The sequence below is a fragment of the Mustela nigripes genome, chromosome 14 (assembly GCF_022355385.1).
Source record: "Mustela nigripes isolate SB6536 chromosome 14, MUSNIG.SB6536, whole genome shotgun sequence".
In the NCBI taxonomy this organism is placed as follows: Eukaryota; Metazoa; Chordata; class Mammalia; order Carnivora; family Mustelidae; genus Mustela; species Mustela nigripes.
Window position 1 is genome coordinate 43,951,597 of NC_081570.1, and position 15,900 is coordinate 43,967,496.

A 15,900-nucleotide genomic window follows, 5' to 3' on the forward strand; every position below is an offset into this window, starting at 1 on the left:
CCCAACAAAGAAGTGTCCACCTAGATTCTGAGGCCTCAAATCCATTATGCAAACCGTGGTCCTGTCATCTCGTGGAAGTATACAGCACCTCTCAGGGCCTCAGTTTCCTCATCTATAAAATGGGGTTGCCTCAAGGATCAAAGTTTACACCCACTAAGAAGCACACACCTATCTGGCAGACCTTCAGTGCAGAGTCAATGGATACTTCCATCCCCGTCTAAGACAGCTCTGACTGTAGATTCTGGGCCCCAACCCCGGATGGGCTGACTGAGCCCACCACCTTAAAGAACATGGCTTCCAGGCAGGGGCAGGGTGGGGGATCAGGTTCAGCCCCAGCACCCCCCGGGCCTTCCTCCTCCCCAGGCCTTGGCCCTTGGCTGGAGACGCCCTGGCCTACCTTGCTGGGCTCTGCCTCGTCTGTCATGACCCCGGTCATGATGACAGCCTCATCCAGGGAGTAGAGCAGCCCTTCCACGAAGTGATTCTCCTGCCGCTGGGATTCCTGGGTGAACTTGTCGCAGATAGCCTCCAGGCCCCGCACCGGCTCAAACCGCAGCCTGACGTACTTCTTGGCGGGGATGATGCGGATCTCGGCGGCCACCAGGAAGCCCAGGGTCCCACAGGACCACGGCACGGCGTAGAACAGGTCCGAGTTCTCTGACTAGGAAGCAGAGCCAACACATGCTGAGAGCCTGCACCTCTGGGCCCCGCAGTGGGACACACAGTCAACAGAGCTGCAGAGACCCCAAGGGCCCCAGCTTACTTCCTGCCCTGTCACTGGCTTGTGTAAACCCTAGCAAGGAACTTCAGAAACAGGACTTTCTGGGCCTGTGTTCCCTCTGCAGCTTCAACTGTCCTCTGGACCAGGGATGCTCATGGAAAGGGCAGGCTCTCCCCTCCACCCAGGTACAGTCCCCGGACCCCAGGCCACCCAGGAAAAGGCCAGGACCAGCACTGCCCCAAGAGCCAAAAACGGGGGATGAAGGGCCAAGGGTCCCAGGCTGGGCTAAGAAAAGAGCTTCCTGAGGGTCAAGGTCAGTTGGGGACATTAGATGGGCCATTACTAAAACTTATAAGCCTTTTACAGTTCATTAGCTGTGGCATCCTCCCCCTGTCCCCTAAGCCCAGGGAGAGCACTAATATTTCCACGTGAACAGTAAGGAAGTGAGGCTCTAAGAGGTGACATGGCTCCCCCTAAGCATCCCACAAGTCTGCACAGAGAGGCCAAGGCTCAGGCAAGGTCACCTAACTCCCGACCCAGCATTCTTCCTGCAAGACCTCATCTGATTCCACAATCTGTTTCTAACCTTATCGTTTCTTGTTCTGTTATTTGTCTTAGAGACAGACAGCCAACTTTTCATCTGGCCATTCTCATTTAAGTTCTGTAGGTCTAACAAAGCTCCTTTTGGAAAAGTCCAGCCTCCCCTGGCCTTTCCCCAAGAGGACAGTCCGCTGTGGTTTCTGTTCAGGCTGCACACCTTGGTGTGGCTGCAGTGGAGTGCAGGGGTGGGGGTGGGGGACTGGAGCCAGGAAGCTCTGCAGCAGGCTGGCAGAAGTCTCCAGAACAGCAGACGCGGACCACCTGGGCCCCCCTGCCCGTCCACACTGCCGGAGAGGAGTAATAAGTGGGTGACTGCCAGGTGCCCAGCTCTGTGTTAGGGGCATTTGGCATCTCCTTTCTCCCTGAGAGTGCGTTTGTCAGATGAGGAAAATGGGCCTCAGGGAAGGGACGTCACACATGAATGTCGTCTCCTTTCTCTGCTGGGAATAAACAGGTCAGAAGGCAGGGCCCAGGCAAGGGTTTAGGAAAACGTGCTGAATCCCTGTGAATCCTGAATGGGGGTCTCTCTTGTCTGAGACCCAGGCTCTCAAGCCTGCCCTGGGCTCTCTTCTGTGAGACCAACCACCCTGGTGGCTCTCTAAAACATCTTCTTGCAAAGAGTGACTCTGTCCCTGCCACCCTCCTTAGGAGCCCTTTAGCTATGCTCAGAAATCTGAGTTTGTTTCTATCCTGTCCCACTCATTAGGGTAAAATGCCTTACATGTTTGCATCCCCCTTTGGGGAGCAGAATTATCATTTGTTTCTCCAAAATAGCCCCTCTTCCTGCTTTGAGTTACATTTCCCAATACTTGGCATAGAACTCTGTGGCTCACACCTGATGTGCCCGAGAGAGGCTGACTGCTGTAATAAATGTCTAAGGGCACTGATCTGGAAGCCTAATAATTTGGGTTTGAATCCCAGCTATGTGGATTTCGTAGCTGTGTGATCTTGGGCAGGTTTATTAACGTCTCTGTGTTTTAACTTCCTATCTCTAAAATAATAGAACCTCATAAAGTTATTCAAGGATTAAATAGCTTAACATATAGGAAGCATTTACAACAGTATCCGAGCACATATAAGGGGCTGTATCAATCTTTGTGTTATTATGGATACAGACCCCAACCAAACAGGTGTGTTTGAAAGGAAACATCCCCAAGGTCCCTACCTCCCCAGCCCCAGGATCCTTGATGTCCAAGGCAGGCTGGTGGAGTTGTCCCCTATCTCTGAACTCACCGGTGTGCATCGCACAAAGCTTCCATCAGCCAGGACCAGCTCATAGGCCGTGCAGATGTGTTGGAACAGGCCGTATTTGTGGGATGATGACTCGATGCCTGTGCCCATGATCAAGCCCCCTGCAGAGATATGCATGTTAGCCAGGCAGAGCCATGGGGTACAAGGTCGGGGGTGGGGGTCGGGTAAAGGAGCTGGGATTGCTCACAGCATGAGGAATGTGTGACAGGGCCGGTCACTTGGGGCAGATTTCCATCTCTATAGATCTGGAGAGCAAGAGAGGGAAAGAGGCGCTCAGACAGGAGCCTGGTGGCTTCCCTGAGGTAGGAGGGCCGGTGAGAGAGCATGTCAAGGGTACTCACACCCTCACCTCTGGCCAGAACCTGCCTCAATGCCTGCGTGCATTCATCTTAACACAGACCTTGATGAAATGGGGTTGGGGGGGCAGGAAGCTGTGTCCTGTGGGAACAGTTCCAGGAACTGGAAGTGTTCCCCCTAGAGAAGGAAAGGCACTGGGGACCATGAATCCTGTGGAAAGAGAGACAGACTAGACTTATTCTGTGTGTCTCTTAAGGCAGAAATGGGAGTAATGGACATATGTCACTGGATGCAGATTCGCACCAGAGAGGTGCTGCCTGAGGTCAGAAAGGCAGGCAGCCTACGCCATCTTTGGAGATGGGTGAGCAGAGACAGTAACTTCTGTCACAGAGGGAACAGCGGCGGCCCTCCCACCGACAGGAGGGGGCCTAGTGCCTCAGCTCTGACCCTCAGCCCATCTTGAGTCCTCACCCACTGTGAGGTCATCGAGCTCGGGCAACACGGGCAGTGTCCAGCCAATGGAGGTCAGCAGGGCAGTCACCTGACCCATGGTCACCAAGGGCTCCACACGGACAATCTGTTGACACAAGAAGAGAGACCCTGGGTCACTGGGAGGCAGCCGGGGCTACAGGGGGCCTCTTCAGAGGAGTAACCCCAGATCTTCCCACATGATCACGCAGGATTCCTATGTGCTCCTTGCAGCCTCTTGCTAGAACACGACACTGCCTTTCATTATAGTGAATGCGGTTTCTGGTGCTGAGTCTGCTAGTGTTTGACCTTGTTCTTTCAAGTATCTTTACACTTAATACTTAGTTTATGTCTCTTCCAGACTATTGAAGAAATACTCTCTTATTGTTGACATATATGAAGTTATCATCCTACTTCTTCCTGTCATCTTAGCGATCAGTGTTAATGCTGGAGTGTCCTTACGTTCAGGCTCTTTCCATCCATGCCTAAATTGTTATTTTGTATGTTGTAATATAACACACACATACATACACACACACATAAATTCAAGCACACATATGCATACTTTTTTCTGCTTTGCTTTGTAAAATTTAACCCCATGACCATATCCCTTACCACGGAATGTTCTTGGAAGTCACAGCTTTTAATGGACACTTCCATGTGCCAACACGTGGACTTCCACTGCTAGCTAACACGGAGCAACAGGGACTCCATTCCTCTTGCTGCCCGAAAGCAAGAAACTGACAAAATGAAACAAGAGTTTTCAACATAGCGGGCATCAGGCAATGAAGTTAATAACCGCTGAGAGACAGGAAACAAACGAGGGGAGCTCTGTGAGCGCCTGGGCTGATTCCCTGGAGTCAGGCAGTGCAGGGATCTTGGAAAGGCAGGGGAGCCCAGAGGGCTCTGGGAGGAGTGCAGCAGCAGACCACGGTGAACAGTTTGCAGGACAGAACACTGGGGAGGAGAGACCTGAACAGAGAGAACTCTGAAACACTGCAAAGGATGCCCGCCGAGCATTCAATGGAACACCAGCTGGAGTGCACACTGAAGCCAAGGCCAGGGGAAGGGTCACAAGGAACAGGGTCAGGGGCTTACCCAGGGAAGGAAAAACTATCTATTCTCACATGCCAGACTGGAAAACCTCTTGGTTCACAAGGCAATTGGTAGAGTATGATTTTGCCTCAGCAACGGGTAATAACTACCCCTAGATTAGACACTCCTCTGACCTCACCTGAAAAATCAAGACCAAACAGGATCAGACTATTTTCCAGTAACAGAGCTGTGTCCCAGAACAAAGCTCAAGATGATTTATAGAATACAAAAATATCCAGCACCAACAAGATAAAATTCACAATGTCTAGAATCCAATCAAAGTTTCCCAGGAATGCAAGGCAGGAACAGTTGACTCTTAACAAGGAGGAAAATCAATCTGTTTTGGTAAAATTTTTTTAATTTATTTTGATAAAACAGGCCCAAATTTGACAGAGATATTAAAATTAGCCAACAAGAACATTAAAATAATCATTATAAACCCATAGTTATATGACTACATTCCCCATATTCAAACAGGTAAGTGGAGACATTAAAGTAAGATAGTAAAAAGCATCATTAAGATAGTAAAAAGAGGGGTGCCTGGGTGGCTCAGTGGGTTAAAGCCTCTGCCTTCAGCTCAGGTCATGATCTCAGGGTCCTGGGATTGAGCCCCACATTGGGCTCTCCACCCAGCAAAGAGCCTGCTTCCCCGCTCTCTCTGTCTGCCTGCCTCTCTGCCTACTTGTGATCTCTGTCTGTCAATTAAATAAATAAAAATCTAAAAAAAAAGGATAGTAAAAAGATCCTAATTAAACTTCCAGAAATAAAAACAGCGTCTGAGATGAAAGACACACTAGCTGGGATCGACCTTGCAGGAGGAAAGAGCAGTGCACCCAAGCACATAGCAATTGAAACTCTCCTAAAGGAGACACACAGAGAAAGAAAAAAATGTTTACAATTTTTACAGGCTATCCATGATCTGAGCTGTGGAACAATTCCAAGAGGTCTCATATGTGTGCAACAGTCCTCAAAGGAGAGAGAGCAAGGGGCAAAAAAATACTTGAAGAAATAATGACCCCACATTTTCCAAATGCGATGCAAAGTATAATGAATCCCAAGCACAAGAATTAGGAAGAAAATGATACCAAGGCACATCATGATAAAATTGCTCAAAACTAATGATAAAATCTTAGAAGCAGCCAAAGGGACAGAAGACACGTTACATACAGAGGAACAAAGATAAGGATGAGAGGCTTCTTTATGGAAACAACGCAGGAAAGAAGACAGTGAAGCATCTTTAAAGTTCAGGGGGAAAACCCCGTCAACCTGGAATTTCATACCCAGTGAACACAGTTCTCAAAAACGAAGGCAAGCTCAAATGCGTTAGGATAGGTTATCAAAAATCCAAACAGACAAAAACCCAGAAAATAACAAGTGGAAGTGAAGATGTGGAGAAATTAAAACCCCCGTGTCCTGTTGGTGGGAGTATAAAATGGTCCACCTGCTGTGGAAAACGGTGTGGTGGATCCTCAAGATTGATTACACAAAGAACTACCACATGGTCCAGCAATTCCACTCGGGCGTATATACCTCAAAGAACTGAAGGCAGGGCTCGAAAAGGTATTCATACATCCAACTTCCCAGGAGCACTATTCACAACAGCTAAAACATGGGAACAACTCAATGTCTGCCCATAGATGAATGGATAAGCAAAATGTGGTACATATACACAATGGAATACTGTTTCACCTTAAAAAGGAAGGAAATTCTGTAATATGCTATCACATGGATGAACTCTGAAGTTATTAAGCAAAGTAAGATAGGCACAAAAAACCAAATACTGTAGGATTCTACTTAGAGAATACTTAGGGTGTTCAGAATCATAAAGACAGAATCTGTAATGGTGGTCGCCCAGGATGGGGAAGAGAGGAGAATGGAGAATTATAGTTTAATAGATACGGAGTTTCAGTTTTACAAAATGAAAAGAGCTATGGGAACAGATGGTGGGGAAGGCTGCACAGCACTGTGAATGTATTTAATACCACTTAAGAAATGTGCACTTAAAAATGGTTAAGATGATTGGGAAGCCTGGCTGGCTCGGTTGCTGGAGCATGTTACTTTGATCTCGGGGTCATGAGTTCAAATCCCATGCTGGGCGTGGAGCCTACTTTAAAGAAAAGGTTAAGATGAGAAATTTCATGTTACATGTAGTCTCTCAAAATAAAAGTTGGAAAAGATATGGAGGCAAAAAAATAAACGTTTTCAGACATTTAATAGCTAAAAGATTCAACCCTAGCAAAATCGCCATACAAGAAATGTCAAAAGAGTCCCTTCAGGCAGAAGGAAAACAAAACCAGATGGAAATACAAATCCACACAAGAGAATGAAGAAATGGTAACTACATAGGTAAGTACATAGATTTTTAATTATTTATATATCCTTAAAAGATATTGGACTATCAAATAATAATGCACTGTGTGGTTTACAACATATAAAACTGTGACAAAAATAGGACAAAGGTCGGGAGGAAAGAACAGGAAGTATATTAATGTAAGATTCTTAAAATATACATGACATAGGATGCTACCACTTGAAGGTAGACTGTGATAAGTGAAATGCAAACTAGAAATCCTAAAACAACTGCTAAAAGAACAAAACAAAGTCCCAGCTAACCAGCCACCAAAGAGCTAAAATAGGATTTTGAAAATTATTTAGTAATCCAAAAGAAGACAGAAAAAAAGAAAAAGGGAACAAAGCACAAAGGGGCAAATAGAAAACAAAGGGCAGGGGTGCCTGGGTGGCTCCATTGATTAGGCATCCAACTCCTTTTTTAAAAAAAGATTTTATTTGAGGAAGGGAGGAGGGACAAGGAGACTCTCTGCTAAGCAGAAAGCCCGATGTGGGGTCCAGGATCCCAGGACCCTGAGATCATGACCTGAGCCAAAGGCAGAGGATTAACCCACTGAGCCACCCAGGCACCCCAAGCATCCAGCTCTTGATCTCTGCTCAGGTCTTAATCTCAGGGTCTGGCATGCTGGGCTCCCAACTGGGTGTGGCGCCTAAGAAAAACAGAACAAGGTGACAGATTTGAGCCAAACTTTTTTGATAACAACATTAAATGTAAATGTGTGTGTTTTTTTTGTTTGTTTGTTTTTAGAGAGAGTGTGAACACGAGCAGGGGTGCAGAAAGAGAAGGAGAGACTCTCCAGCACTGAGCGTGGAGCCCGACATGGGGCTGGGTCTCATGGCCCTGAGATCAGAACCTGAGCCAAAATCAAGAACTGGATGCTCAACCAACTGAGCCACCCAGCTGCCCCTGGAAATGGTTTTAACATCTTGAGTAAAAGGCAGAGATTGTCAGATTGTATTAAAAAGCAATACCTAAGCATATGCTGCCTACAAGAAACAATGTAAAGGTACACCATACCACCACTAGTCGAAAGATAGCTAGAGTGGCTTTATTAATAATATCAGACAAAGCAGATTTCATAGCGAAGAAGAAAACTAGGAATGAAACCAGTCATTTCATAATGGTAAAGGGATTCATCAAGAGGACATAAAAATCCTAAACATTTATATACCTCTTAACAGAGCCACAAAAGACATGCAGCAAAATCAGATGGCGCTACAAAAGAAATCAATCCACAATCACAGGCAGAGATTTCAATACCTCTTTCTTAAAAAAAAAAAAAAAAAGTATATATATATGTGTGTGTGTATGTATATATACATATATATATTTAAATCTGTTGTCTTTTTTTTTTTAAAGACTTTATTTATTTATTTGACAGACAGAGATCACAAGTAGGCAGAGAGGCAGGCAGAGAGAGAGAGAGAGAGAGAGGAGGAAGCAGGCTCCCCGCTGAGCAGAGAGCCTGATGTGGGGCTCGATCCCAGGACCCTAGGATCATGACCTGAGCTGAAGGCAGAAGCTTTAACCCAATGAGCCACCCAGGCGCCCCTAAAATATATTTTTAATATATTTTACTTATTTATTTGACAGAGAGACATACAGTGAGAGAGGGAACACAAGCAGGGAGAGTAGGAGAGGGAGAAGCTGGCTCCCCGCTGAGCAGGGAGTAGTGGGCCTCATGCAGGGCTCGATCTCAGGACCCTGGGATCATGACCTGAGTGGAAGGCAGATGTTTAATGACCGAGCCACCCAGACACCCCTCAATACCTCTTTCAATCATTGACAGAACAGAGAGAAAATCTATTATCAACCACCTTGACCATAGCGGACATTTACAGTACACACCATCCCAAAACAGCAGAATATGCATTTTTTAAAAAATGCACATGGAACATTTACCAAGACAGACCATATTCTGGGCCATAAAATAAGTCTCAGTAAGTATGTTTTCTAACAATAACTGAATTAAATTAGAAATCGGCAACAGAAAGATCTCTGGAAAATTCCCGAATATTTGGAAACTGAATAACAAATAACCCATGGGTGAAAACAATGTCAAAAGGGAAACCAGAAAGAATTATGAACTGAATGGAAACGAAAATGTTCAAAATGTGTGGGATAGTTTTAAAAACAGTGCTTAGGGGGAAATTTATAGCACTAAACACCTATATTAGAAAAAAAGAAAGGCCTAAGTCAATGACCTTAGCTTTCACTTAAAGAACTAGACCAAGAAGAGTAAATTAAATGCAAATCAGTAAAAGAAAGGAATTAACAAAGATAAAAGCAGAAGTCAATGAAATAGAAAATAAACAAAGTAAAAATAGAGAAAAACCAATGAAACCCAAAGCTACTTCTTTGAGAAGATCAGTACAGTTGATTAACCTCTAGCCAGACTGGTCAGGAAGAAAAGAGAGTAGTCACAAATAACCAATATCAGGAATGAAATATGGGACATCACTGCGGGCTTTACAGGTATTCAAAAGACTAGGAATATTATGAATGACCTAATATCAATTCATTACACAACCTGAAACAGACAAACACCTGTAGAGACATAAAATGCCAAAGCTCACTGAGATGAAACAACTGAAGAGCCACAGGGCTATTTAAGAAATTAATTTATAAATTAATCAATTATAACTTATAAATTAATTTATAAATGAATTAATTAATTAATAAAAACTTGCTCACAAAGAAAACTCCAGGCACAGACGGTTTCACTGGGTAATTCTGCTAAATACTGCAGGAAGTAATGAAACCAATTTTATATAAACTCCTTCAGAAAAATGAAAAGGAAGGAATACTTTCCAACTCATTCTTAGGGATTTATGAATCTACAGTAATCAAGACAGTATGGCATCGGCATACAGGTGGGCAAATACATCAACAGAACAAAAGAGTCCAGAAATAGACCTATAGATATGGACAACTGATTTTTAACAGAGGAGCAGAAGCAATTTGGTAAAGAAGATTATCTCTTCAACAAAAGGGGACAGTAGGAAATCTACAGGCAAAAAAATTTTTGTTGCCCCTATTTCATACCATATGCAAAAATTAACTCAAAATGGATCATGGTCCTAAACACAAAACAGAAAAGCATAATACTTCAAGAAGACAACAGAATTAGGGCAAGACATCTTAAAGAAGACATCACAAACATGATCTATGGAAGAAATTACTATACTGCACTCCACCAAAATTAAAAATTTATGGTTTTCAAGAGAGAAGTCAAAAACTGGGAGAAAATATTTGCAAACTGTGTATCTGATGAAGGACTTGTTTCTAGAAATATAGTAAGAAAACAAACCCAAGAAAAAATTTTAGCTTAAGATTTCAACAGGTACTTCACCAAAAAAAGATCTACAAGTTGCAAATAAGCACATGAAAAGATGCCCAACATCATTAGTCATTAGAAAAATGGAAGTTAAAACCACGATGAGTTACCATTACACACCTATTAGAACGACTCAAATTAAGAAGACCGACCATACCAAGTCTACGATCACGTGGAGCCATGGGAACACCCATGGGAATGTAAAATGCTACAGGCACTTTGGAAAACGACTGAACAGTTTCTTAAAAAGTTAACTGCACACCTGTCATATGATCTAGCTACTTCACTTCCAGTTTTTTACCCCCAAAAGGGAAAAGCCTATGTCCATACAAAGAACGTACATAAATGCTCCCCGCCCCTTTGCTTGTCACAGCCCTGAACTGGAAACAGCCCAAACGTCCATCATTAAGGTAATGGATAAACAAACTGTGATCTCTGCATACACCGGAACATCACTTTCAGTAAGGCAGCAGGTACTTCTGATCCACGCTTCCTCAGAGTAATTATGCTGAGTCAAAGACACCAGACAAAATTAAAAAAGGGTACATAATGACTCCACTTACATAAAACTTTAAATACAAAACTAGTGATGCAAAGCAAGTCCTTATTCGCCTAGGAATGTGGGCGCGGCAGGGAAGAGACAGGGAAGGGGCCCAACAGGGATTAGCAAGGGCCACAAGGAAACTTTTGGGGGCAACGGGTATGTTCACTGTCTTGCTGGTGTCATGTCCTCACAGCTGCCAGACTTTTGACATACGCCAAAGTTTATTACCGCCGGACACCTGTGCAGAATTGCATACCAAGTGTATGTCAATAACGCTGCTTGGATAAAAAGGAAAGACACAGGGACATTAAGCAACATGGCCAAGGCCTCACATCAAAATGCCAGCATGCGGATATATCGTATCTAATAACTCCTTACCATTAGGATATTGTGCTGTCTTCCGTTAGAAATAAAGGTGGGGTGGGAAGGAAGGAAGGAGGGGGGGGAGGGAGGGAGAAGAAGGGGGAGGGAGGAAGGAAAGTTAAGTAGAAGGAAGAAGGAAGGAAGGAAGGAAGGAAGGAGAGACACAATCCCTCTGTGTTGTCCTTGACTTAAATTCATCTCTTTTTTCCTCGTGCCAGGTGTCAAGAAAAATCACTGGATAGGCCAAAGACTAGACACATGTGTAAGGCTATTAACAAGTGGGTCCCCAGGCAGCCTGGGAGAAGGCCCACCCTCCCTGTCACCTCCATAGCCCATAGCACACTTCCTTACTGGGAAGGGATAAATAGGTTCCATTTTGTCTCTCGTCTTTGCCCATGATTTCCCCATCCCTTCTTCCTGGGGAACTGCTGACAACCAACGAGTCTCCCTGAGGCCAGTGTGCCCACCTGGGGGATGGGGCTCTGACTGATCTCTTCCAAAGTTATAAGGTTTTGAAGGAGGGCAGAGCCTTCTGTGAGGCCCGGGGTCCTCTTGGTTACAGTTGTCTCCCTGTGAGTCACCCCTGCCAGGGATAGTGGCCACCTGCTCCCAGAGCCCAGGAATTGGGCCCCTCTCACCTGTTTCTTGGTGTCCACCTCCAGAATGTCCATCAGGTTGATCATGATGTTTTTGTGTGTCTTCTTGTACTTCCCAACCCGCAGCGAGACCGTGAGCCAGCCAGGGCGTCCCGTGCACATGAAGGTCTTGCTGCCCTGCTCCTTCCATTCCCGCACCTGCAACGGAGGGACAGAGGCTTAGCTGGCCCCGGGGGTGGGGTGGGGGAGACCCAGGGCAGCCTGCAGCCCAGCTTTAAGGGGTGGGAGCTTGGAGGGATGCCCTCACACGTCAACAAACATTTAGTGAGCCCCTGCATCTTGCCGGCCCTGTGGAAGACCCACAGCCCTTTCCCTCTAGGGAGGCCAACAGAAGGGCTGACGGGCTGCCCCACCAGTGAGCAGGATGGAAAAGAAGTGAAAATCCAGGATCAAAGTGCTTATGTAAACAACATAACTGGGAAGCTCAGGAAAGGCTTTGTGGCGGTAATGATAGCGCTCTACCCGAGATAACCATCTCCTAGGTGCCCCCCACTGTACACTGTCTCTTTACTTCTCACAACAACCCCAGGTGCAGGGGATGGCCAGCCCCCTCCTGTAGGGGAGAAAGCTGAGAAGCAAAGGAACTTGGTCACTCAACAAGTGAAGGGAGGGGCCCGGATTCATAACCTGGACTGCCTGACTCCAGGCCTGGGAAGACAGACGGGCTTGTGTTAATAGTCAAGAACAGAGTAACAGTTACCACTTACTGGGCCTAGGTGCCAAGCCCTGTTCCAAGCATGTGTATGTGTTAATAATTCCTATGTCACTTGGAAGGGGATAGAAGGGGCAGGAAAGGCCCACCAAGCCAATGGAAGGAAGAGCTTTTTTGCAAAACCTCCACCGTAAGTGCCCGGGACATATAACGCAGAGAACAAATGGCCTAGGAACAACGCCAAGCCCGTCAGGAACACAGGAGAAAGTGTTCCCTTCCTGCAGAGATGGACATCTGTTGCTGTGGCCTCTGACCATCCGTCTCCTCTTCATATGCTTCTAATAGTCCCATCCTCCTTTGGTCCAGGGGAAGCTGAGTCTCCTCCTGCCCCAGAAGGTGGGCCCATGACTAAGGTCTGATTTCATCCTTCTGGCCATAAAGGATGGGCCTAAGGGCCAAGTCAAGACAATAAGGCCAGTTCTAGGAGAGGCAGTTTCTTTTTACTGGGATCGCTGAGCTGGTTGGATGAAACTGCTGGGGTTTCCACGGGGAGATGGGTTTCCCTGAGAATGAAGTCAACCCAGAGGAAAGCCGAGCCAACAGAGGGTAGACAGATGGAAAACTAGAGATGGGGGACAGGGGCTCCTGGATCCAATCATACCTGAGCCAGTTTTATACCTGGGCTTTTTAGGACCTGAGTCAATATAATCCTTCTCTGCTTGGGCCAGTCTGAGTTGAGTTCCTATCACATGCAACCAAGAGTCGTGGAGGAGAATGTGTTGAAGCTGACAGGACAAATAGGTCAACATGGGGGACAGCTTTCCTAACCTTCAGAGGCCAGGGTGCCCTGTGGATAGAGGTGTACAAGCAGAGGAGGGTGACTGAGGAAGATTCCTGTGAAGGGACCAGAAGGCAGGTTCCATGATCATCCGGCCCTCGCCTGTCTCTGCGATCCCAGGGCTTCATACGTCCTCAGTGGTGTGGGAAATGGATTGTGGGTGCTGCATTCCAGCTGTTGGGTGGGCCGCGTGAAGGCAGTATGGAAGCCTTAAAGCCTGAACCACCGGTTGGACCGGATCCTGATGGGAACTGAGCAAGAATTTGGGCCAGGAGGCAAGGTTGGACAAAGTCCCTCTTGTGAGTACATGCAAGCCAGAGAGAGATAGGGAGAGCCAAGAAGAAGGATAACAAGTCAGGGGCTATTAGCACATGCCAGGTGTGAGACAACAGAACCCAATCTGCTGGGTGGAATGGGAAGGGATGGGAAAGGAGAAAGGTCAGAATTCAGGTTCCAAAACCAGGCTGACCTGGGTTCCAGCCCCATTTACTAGCTGGGATCACCTTGAACATGGGACTACCGCTTCAGCCTCAATTTTTCCCATCCGTGAAACAGGTCCATCTTCCCGTCCAGTGAGAACGTTTGGCTTAGTTTAGGTAAGGGTTCCCTACCCACTCAGTAGTGTGGGGAATGGATTGTGGGGGCTGCATTCCAGGCTGCTGGGTGGGCCGCATGAAGGCCGTGTGGAACCCTTAAAGCCTGAACTACCCGTCGTGCTGGATCCTGATGGGAACCGAGCAAGATGTGGGGGGGCCGCAAGAATTTGAGCTGGGAGGCAATGTTGTACAAAGTCCCCGGGCTGCTCTGGCCTATACCCCAGAGGCCAGAGGTGAGTTAGACAACGGTCCCTGCCTTCCAGAAGCTCTTGCTTGGACTGGAGGGGGATGGAGGAACGACACACAAGTAAATGGGAGAATCTCAACCCGTAGAAAGAGTTAGGAGAGAGGATGCAGCAGGGGAGGGAGGGTAGGCAGGGCTCTGGAGCTGTGACTGTGACCAGCTGAACCCAGGGCAGCCCGTGCAAAAGCACTTCCACACGTTGCGTTCTGCCACCAGCCCAAGGTCTTAGCCCTCCTTGGAGCCACCCTTCCTAGGGGTGGCCGGCAGCATCCATCTTCCCCCTCTTGCTTGCAGCACCCACCAAAGCGCCCACAGAACATGGAGGCGGCTACACGGGAGCTGAGAGCCTTGGCAGGAAACAGAAGCCCTTTGCAACCTGACACTCCTAAAAGGAACCTAAGGAGGGGCAGAGGGAGCCAAGAAATGCCCAAGCCCGAAGCCCCAGGCCAACCCCGAGAGCGGAACAGGAGGCCCCACTGTGAGCGGCAGCAGGGCCCAGGCTCTGTGGGCGGGGCCCCCGGGGGAGGGTGTACGGAGTTAATGGGGATGCCTCCTCAAGGACTGAGGGGGAGCGGGGGCCCAGGGCTGCGAGGCTCTTCACCCAGGCTCGGGGTTAGCTTCTCACTTTTTAGTCCTTCCTTCCAAATGAGTCAAGCGCTCCTCCTCGCTGCTACAGAGTCAACTCTAAACTCATGACCCCCAGTTCCGAAGGGACTTTCCAACCTCTTCGCCCTCTGGGCCTTGGCTCACACCCAACCCTTCACCTGACACACCTCCCTCCTATCAATTCCCCTACTTCCCAGTCTCTAGTGCCTGCGCCACCTCCCTGAAGCCCTGCCGCCTCCCAGATCGCTTGGGCCCGCAGGCAGCCACCTGTGCACGGCTCACCCTCCCCGATCTCCTGATCCTTTATATCCCTCTGGGCAAGCCGCACGTGCCCCAGAGTAGACACTCCGAAAACACCCAGCAACGTTTCGTGCCCTGAATGCCTTCGCTCACTCCGTTCCCTCCCCGGGAAGCCCCCATCATCACGCTCTGAGTTCAAACCCCCTCGAACGCCGCCGCCGCCTCGGCGAAGTCTGGGCTCCCGGAGCGCCGCACGCCACCCCGCGCACACGGCCGCCCGAGTCCCGCCGCGCCGCTCCCGCTCCCGCCCCGCCCGGCGCCGCTCACCTGCTTCTGGATGTCCCGCACGCGCTGCCCGTGCAGCCGAGGCGCGCTGCTGAGCTTGAACACCACCCAGGCGCGCACGTAGTAGTAGATGTCGAAGATAAGCGAGAGCGGCAGGAGGAAGAGGCACACGAACACCCAGCGCTGGTGGATGAGCACGAACTCCAGCCCCTTCACGCGGACCCAGAGCAGGAAGAGCAGCGCGCACACAGCCAGCGACACGGCGGGCTCCATGGTGGCACCGGCGGCGCGCCGCGCGGGGGAGGGGGATGCCGGCTCGCGCCGCCTGTCACCGCCACCCGCTCCGCGCCCGCCTGCGCCCGCGCCGCCCGCCGCCCGTTCCCGGGGAGTCGGGGGGTCGCCTCGCCGCCTCGCGATTGGCTCGGGTCGCAAAGGTTCGGTGGGCCGAGACCCGGCCCGCGACCAATGGCGAGCCGCGCCGGGGATCGGACCAGGAAGCCGCTGCTTTTATTGGCTGCGGGAGTCAGGCCGCTCCACCTCTCCTCGCCGACGCGCGGGGAGGGCTGGTTGGGGAACACGCGCGCTGGTGGGGTCAACTGCGCCCTGCGGCTAGGGAGGCTGCGGGGGCGCCGGCGGCCGCAGTGGAGGGGCCGCGTGCTGCAGCACCTCCTCCTCGGGTGGCGCGTCGTGCGGTCACGCGTTGGGTTGGTTAACTCCGAAAGGGTGCGCTGGGGGCGCCCCAGGGGCCGGGTCAGTC

General features: G+C 48.8%; 1 protein-coding gene across 1 annotated transcript in view; it reads right to left on the reverse strand.

The window, feature by feature from the left end:
- Window positions 1–15,513, reverse strand: part of DHCR24 (24-dehydrocholesterol reductase) — a 30,174-nt gene extending 14,661 nt beyond the window's left edge. The window contains exons 1-5 of the mRNA XM_059374860.1: window positions 15,186–15,513; window positions 11,665–11,820; window positions 3,341–3,446; window positions 2,555–2,673; window positions 398–661 (exon numbers count right to left, since the gene is read on the reverse strand). Coding sequence (XP_059230843.1) covers window positions 398–661; window positions 2,555–2,673; window positions 3,341–3,446; window positions 11,665–11,820; window positions 15,186–15,416 — 876 coding nt within the window. The 5' untranslated portion in view covers window positions 15,417–15,513. The remainder of the gene's footprint in view (window positions 1–397; window positions 662–2,554; window positions 2,674–3,340; window positions 3,447–11,664; window positions 11,821–15,185) is intronic.
- Between the last annotated feature and the right edge of the window lie 387 nt (window positions 15,514–15,900).